At 41.6% G+C, this 7698-nt stretch overlaps 1 protein-coding gene across 1 annotated transcript in view; it reads left to right on the forward strand.

The window, feature by feature from the left end:
• The window catches only part of si:dkeyp-23e4.3 (rho GTPase-activating protein 7), a 19254-nt gene that overhangs the window by 323 nt on the left and 11233 nt on the right, over window positions 1-7698 (forward strand). Inside the window, exons 2-3 of the mRNA XM_037687769.1 lie at window positions 6792-6863; window positions 6944-7025. Of these exons, the coding sequence (XP_037543697.1) occupies window positions 6792-6863; window positions 6944-7025 (154 nt within the window). The remainder of the gene's footprint in view (window positions 1-6791; window positions 6864-6943; window positions 7026-7698) is intronic.

Consider the following 7698-nt stretch of genomic DNA (forward strand, 5'->3'; position numbering starts at 1 on the left):
GGAGTGGGTTTCTGTGGAACGAGGAGTGGGTTTCTGTGGAACGAGGAGTGGGTTTCTGTGGAACGAGGCGTCGCTTCAAACCCGCTGAAGCAAAGTTTCAGGCGCGGAGGCGTTCAGGGTCGAGTTTTATCTACGGAAACTACAGAACTGAGGCGTTAACGCTGGAGCATGACTCTCAGCTACCACCACGTCAGATCCATGCTGCGCACGTCCAGTTCACAGAGTTCACGTCTTTTTCACGTTCAAGATCGTTAGCCGTGGCGGCCATCTTGAATTGTATCGACTCCTGTCGATGTATTTTCTGAGTTTCGTTAAAATCCATCCAGCGGTTCATGAAATATTTTGCTAACAGAGTTGACTCCAGTAGTTGATGCCAAAGTTTAAAACAAGAACGCCCGCGATCTTTGAGTGTTTCAGACGTGTTGGGACGACTCTCGGCTACTACCACCAACAGTTTCTGCTCAATGTCTGGAAAACTGACAGCTGTAGATATTTTGTGTTTAAGGTAGATTAGCTGCGGCAGCCATCTTGGGTGGGGGGGGGGGGGGGGCGCAGAGGCTAGAGAAGGTGGGCCTGTGATCGGAAAGTTGCTGGTTCAACTCCCCAAAATGTGGGTGGTAAAGGTGAAACACCCCCACCTGCCTCCACCCTCATTTGCCCCACTCTGAGCCCTTGAGCAAGGCCCTTACCCCCCCAGCTGCTCCCTGGGCGCCCCAGATGTCAGAGGGGCTGTGGCAGCTCGGTGTCGAGTCAGGAAGAACGTCCGACGTCGCCGAGTCTTCGTGCGAGTTCGTTCACTGGAGACCCTGAAGAAGCATCTGTGGCGGCCATCTTGAAATGGGTTCCCTCCAAAAGTTCATCAGCTTAAAAAATCTTTTAAATCTGTTCATTTTGTCAACAAACGCATTCAGAGTAAAACTTTAATGGACGATAAATATTCAGAATTTGAGACTTTGTTTGAAAACATCTTTTGTTTAGTCGTGTACTTTATCAATTCTTAAATTCTGATTAGATTGTTGTGTTTTCTCTTCATAATGAAGCGGTAAATCAAAACGTTGTCATTAAATCTGTGAGAATCTGAAAACCAAGGCTGTAATTGTTAAATAATTAAGATTATTTGATGTAATTATATTTAAAATATTTATTTTAAGTGGTATAAAGGGCACCAGTAATTTAGTTCTAGTGTTACGGCGAAGTTCAGGAAACAAAACCGTACGGGACAAAATTAAATAAATAAATAACAGAATCCTTTGAGAACTGAGCGTCATTAGTTGAATCCTTACAGAGATTATAGTAAATTAATAATCTGACTGTGTTTGTTTACTGTAACTTCGGGAGATGTTTATTTATTTATTGATTTATTTTGTGGTAAACGAAGAACGCGGAGCCGGTTAGCTTCGCCCCGCACAGGCTACAAGATATAAAATTGCCTTTTTGAACATTACATTTTTTAACAACCTAAACAAATGAAATAATGAGCGTTATGTTTTAAACCTCAGGTGGTTTTATTATTTTATAATGGATTTGTGGCCGATAACTGATACCGATGTTTTATATCCGTTCCTTTGTCAGAACATATTCCTCTTATTTAGCTTATTTGTTACAAAATCTGTGAAACATCTGTAAGAGCTGGTGACATGTATTCAACAACAGTAATATGATATACAGAACACTTTAACTTATATTAAGTGAAAAGTGTTAAATGTTATTTATTAGCATTAGTCGCCTGCGATGATGTCGTGCGTCCATAATTTGTTTAGCTTCTCGTGCAGAGCCAACATGTTGGGCTAAGCTAACGAGCATCTGACTTTAGCTGTTTCTAACAAAACCAACAAACTTGGTAATCAGATTTCTTATATAGATTTTTTAATCAGTCCCAGAAAGTAAAAATGTTCAAGATTAATGAGACAGTTTAAACACAAAATAAATAAACTCTTTATGCTGATCAGAAATGATCAGAGGAAGGCGGCACAAAGAGCTTAAGTCTAATCAGAACACAAATATTTTGATAAAATTTCTAATAAAGTAAAAAAATACAAATCACTTTCTCAGTACACACATTTTAAAAATATTAATGGTAATTTTTAAATGTAGGTTCCTGTGGGAAAGTTAGAGGAGCGACAAACTGGACTTTTGTCACCTTAAAACAACTTTAATCATTAAAATGTTGTAATAGTTTACGTGAAAAGTATTTTATAAACGTTTACTGTTCACATTATTTACGTAAAACTCGATGGTCATCTGTGAGCTCAGACGGTACAACAGCCCGGGTCTTATCCTGCTCACGTTGAGTTTTTCTGCCAAAATAATTGTGTATTTCATGAGATGGACAAAATAAAATAATATTTACTGTCATCCTGGTTGCCTTCGGCGTGCTAGCTGTTAGCTTCTCCAGTCTGGTCAGAATTAAACTACGTGTCCAAACTGAGGACGTTTAAACAGTTTTCTTCAACAGTTCAGACATTAGTTGTGTGAGTTTAAGAAAATCTGATGAATCCGTTGAATAAATCAAACATGTCATAGTTTATTAGTAAAATAAGACGACAAGCTCAGATCGTTTGTCTTTTAAAATCTACAAAACACTTTGACGTATAAAAAAAAACTAAAGTCTTGTGTTCCTTGTAAAAACATTCACATCTCCTCCATCTTTCTCGTCAGTGTCGACTAAAATCATCTGATGAGGAAGTCGTCGTGGCCTTCTTGTCAAAGATATGCACAATCCCAGCCGAAGCTACGTTGTCCGTTAGCGCTTGTACCACGTGTCAAGTACGACTCTCAGCTACTACCAAGTCAAGGTCTGGTTGGGTTGAAGCCATGTTTGTGCTGGTTGAGATCAGTTGTCCGTCTCGAGTTGGGCTGACTCCACTCGCAGACGTACGTCACGTTTGTCCAGTGGGTCAGATGTTCAGTTCACCAAATGGTTACGTGAAAACTGACTCGCATCCACATTGTGAAGGGCGGCGGGTGATTGTCCAAACCCAGTTCTGCTCAAAGCTTCCGTGTCCACCAGGGATCAACACCGGGAAACAAACGGTGTTTGGATGGTGGAGCCCAGTGAGGGGCCACACACTGACCAGTTTCCTGCACTGGCTGGGTGGAGTCGTCCAGATCAGACGTCCACAGCTCTTATCTGGTCCAGAGGGGCCACATCACAGCTTCCTCAGAGACCAAGTCATTTAAACTGGCTGTGGTCAAACAGGAGCCCAGATACCATCACTTCATAAAGGCTGGGGGGGGGGGGGGGGGGGACGCTGGCGTCTTTCACCAAACATGGAGGCTGAGCAGAAAACACGTTGTTGTTTGTGACGGCCTGGAACGCCGTTTCTCTCCGAGGTCACAACGTGTGAAGTAACTAACGAGTTGGGACGTGGATCAGGTTTAGTCAGGTCCAGAAGAGTCTCGCTCTCCGTTACCTGCTCGGTTCTCAGGGAACGCGTGTCGTCCTTTATCTGTTGGTTCACGAGTTTCTGTCAAACTTCTCTTTCACCGAACACACAAATATTTAACTCGTTATTAAACGTAATTAATTATTTTTAATGAAAATTATAACTAGGTTTATGTTTTAGGATCTTGCGTATGGGATTAACAGACTTGAGATCCAGGACCAATATAAACTTTTAATTTGTCGACTAAGCAGATAATTTAATCTCTTTCTGCCAACAAAGATGAGCTTGAATTGTCTTTGAAACAAATTATAGTAAAGTCCTTGGGAGCCTCGTCTACGCTCCAGATGTTGTTACGGTTTCTTAGTAAATCTTTATTTTGCAAAAATTGTTTTCTTATTTTCTTAAACATGTTTTTTTAACCTAAAAATCTTATTTTGCGTAGTCACTAGAAAATCTGTTAAAATATCTGGAATAGTGCCAAAAGAACAGTAAATAAATAAAAAACAACTGAAAGTAGCTCTGGGCTGCACAAAAGTGCAGCAGCTAAATAATTTAAAATAATTAATTTGAAATAAAAGTCATGCCGGTCGTGCGGCTCATCCTTCAATCAGCCAGCTGTGTGACATGTCCAGTCTTATTTTGAAAAGCCGCGATAGAGCGAGTGCGAGAAACGAACCGTGAAGTTGTGAGGGACTACGGTACTCCGGTTTTCTTTGGGTATATAAGTTTTCTCCGGGTACTTTGGTTTTCTCAGGATATTTCTTCAGGTACTTTGTTTTTTTCCTGGTACTTGGGTTTTCTCCCACAGTCCACAACGAGCAGGTTGATGCTGCCTTCAGGCTCTGGCCTCTTTCAAAACTTGATTTTATCTGCGAGACTTAGCTGGTTATTAAATAATATCAAAATATTGGAAGTAAAATCCATGTATCCACACAACGGCACAGGGATTTAAAAGCTTTACTCGAGGCCTTCAAGATAATTTCTGCTAACTGTTTTATTAACTATTCACCCTGCAGGCTTTCACCTGAAACACTTCCTGTCCAAGCTGCTTCTGTTGCCTTCAAGCTACGAGGAACGTTTAGAGGCAGAAATGGGTTCAAATGGTCTTTTCAACTGGTGAGCTGTGATTGTCCATGTTGGTGAAGACGGATCCAAACGGCGCTCAGACAGAGAAAGGGCTTCGGGGCTCTTAAGAGTCCACACATCCCTGGATCGACTTCTGTACGGGAACATTTCATCCGTTTTCTGTCTCAAACGTGAAATGTCCAACGAGGGGCTGGAATCCGAGCTCTGAAGGGTCCGATCAAGTTCAGACCGGCGGACTCGTCTGCATGTCCTGCTTTCTGAGGCCGATTCTCGTGGCAGTTTCAAAGTGTCCGTGCTGGATGGACTTCTCTTCACGTGTCTGAGCCCTCCGCGGTTCTGATGGGCCCCGGGGTGTCGAAGGGAGGCGAGACCTCGGTATAAGGCGCGTTTTCGCTCTGCGGTGCAGGAAATTTCAGGCAAAGTTTAGAAAAGGTGCACAATAAAACAAGAATTTTCTGTGAACTGCAGGTTTATCAGGAAGAGCGACCGCAGATAAATATTTTGAAACATCTTGAAATCCAAATCCTCCCGAGCTCTGAAGCCAAACTGTTGAACTTTCAAGCGTCGGTCTGAACCTGAAACGATCTGGTTGTGTCTGTGGTGCGCACGCTCGGGGTATGGATTCATATTTTCAATGTGTCTTCTGTTGTTGGTCGCATGTTTTAAAGTTTCAGCTCTAATTTCTTCTGTTCTTTGTAAAGTCTTGGATTAAAAACGTCACCTGTTGCCGTGAAAAGTGGCCGAATGTTGCCTGTTTGTTGTCCTAGCCAAATATCATGAGCCAGTAATGGGTTTTTATGAAACACCAATCAGAAGTACATTTACAACAAAATAACTTTCAGTGTCAGTGGATTCCACGAAAAGAAGCTACAGCTCAGTTCTGCAGACGTTGAGCTGAAGTTTGGTCCCAGCAGCCGAGGGTCAGAGACCGAGTTTCCGTGGAATTGGACCGCCTTTGTTTAACTAATATAAATGTTAATAATTTGTAGATGGTCGCCACAAATAGTCGACCTTGGCCAACACAAAACGGTTATACAGTAGTTCCTCGTAGGCCTGTCACGATAACTCAATTTGCTGGGCCATTAATTTATTGTTAATCGTGACAGGCCTGGTCCCTCGTTTATCACGGGGAATCTGTACACAAAGTAGGAATAACAGTACAAGTAGTAAGTAGTTTATATATACTGTATATATATATATATATTTATGTACAGAGTGAGTCCATGAAAAGCGAACCGTGAAATAACGAGGGACTGCTGTAACTCAGTTTCAGATTTGGAGCTAAATGTTTTAGTGTTTCTTGCTAAAGGTCATTCAGAACAGTGCAAACACACGATTTATTTAAGTTTTGACCAACCTCCATTATTTCTCTACATAGGACGTGTTTGAAAAACAAGACAGTCAGCAGGTACTTCTGATTACTCCTAAGCTTTTAATTTATGGATTATACTAAGGGTAATGTTTTTATTTTTACTGGTCAGGATTAGATTTATTGACATTTTTAGTTTTGTTGTAACAGTTAACAGATTTAGAAAGACACTGACTTAACTTTCAATTGACTTGATTACTAAGATGAAAGTATAATGAACCCCTGCGCCACAAAACCTGATATAATTGTTTTTACAGATATTAAGAGTTGGAGCAGCTGAGTCAGTTCCACTTTGGCTCCATTAAACATGGCGGCGCACACAAACAGGACATTAGTCTCACTGTTGTCCACAGAAAGTAGCCGATGTGTCGTTTGCGTAGTGTCTGGATCAGTCCAACTGCACTTCACAGTCGGAGAGTTTAGGTTTTGGGTACAACGCCAGCAGAACTTCAAGAACGTTCACTTTGACCTCAAAAAACCTTCAGTCGTGTTTGATCGTGACCGTCGGCCGCCCTGCAAACAATCTGCATCGACGTGGAAACAACTAAACTGTTGGACTTTATTTTGAATTACCTGCGTCTTTGTGCTCTCCGTCGTATTTGGAAAATAAGTTTAACAGTTTAATTTGACCACCTTCCATTAAAAGGAAACAAAGGCGGACGGATAAAAGGTAAAAAAAGAAGGCACATTAAAAAACTCCTTCATTTCCTCTCAGACGCCTAAATGGTCACACTTCAATTAAATGTAATTAAAATAGCCTCTGCCAAACGTCACAGATAATTATTAGTTGTATAAACTTTTAGTTTTATCCCCCAGTTGTTTTTTTAATTTATAATAAAGTATAATTAAAGCAGGCGACTGATTAAGTGCAAATATTTGTGTTCTTCGAGCAGCAGAGCATGCAGGGACTATAGCAGAATAAAGTCTGTTTTCCTGCTCGGTGTTTGCAGAGATTGAAGCTACAGAGGCCTGTGATTGGCTGCGAGCCGCCGGCTTCCCTCAGTACGTGCAGCTCTTCAGAGGTAAACTCGACACGCAGAGAAAACCTGAAAGATGTCCCCCGTGTGTTGTTGTGGTTTGATTTCTCTCGTTTGCGTCTCAGACTGCAGGTTTCCCATCGACGTGGAGACGGCGAAATGCGATCACCGATTTCTGGACGAGGATTCTGTCAGTTCGCTCTGCAGGTGACGATCGTTTGATACGCAGCTGGTAGAAACCAATCTGAGCATCACAACTCAACCCAAGGAGCAAAAATACAGACTATTACAGAAACCACTGGCAAAATAAGATTCTGCTTCTTCTTTGTCTTCCAGTGAATGTTTATTCATGATTTCAGACCATTTCAGTGACACGCTTTAACGCTATCCACCTTATTCCTAGAGGCTCTACTGTATCAATGATTATGGGTACAACTTCCTGTCAGACAGGAAGTAGCAGCAATGTTAACCTTGGTAGCAGAGCACGGACCGCGGTTTATTTAGAAGTAATTTGCATTCAGTTTAGCAGATAAAACGCTGTTTTAGTTTTGTTTACATTTATTTAACAACCATAAAGTTTACTAAAATAGCCGTGCTGCGTTCAGGTACCTGTTGTGTTCACGGCTGCAGAACAACCAGACCAAACTAAATCGGTGGCTACAACAACAGAGTTTGAACACGGACCCAACACAAAGAGTTCCTGTGAAAAGAGCTATAGTTTCCATCTCCTACCTTCAGATGAGGAATCAATGTGTCCAGTGTTTCCCCCTACCATTATACAAGCGGGGCGCTCCACCCCTTCAACATAACCAAGCGCACCACCTACCGAAACCTGCTAGTAGATGGAGCTAAATATGCTAGTAAATGTAGCTAAATATGC

The sequence above is a fragment of the Nematolebias whitei genome, chromosome 14 (genome assembly GCF_014905685.2).
Source record: "Nematolebias whitei isolate Nwh7 chromosome 14, NemWhi1, whole genome shotgun sequence".
NCBI classification, from domain to species: domain Eukaryota; kingdom Metazoa; phylum Chordata; class Actinopteri; order Cyprinodontiformes; family Rivulidae; genus Nematolebias; species Nematolebias whitei.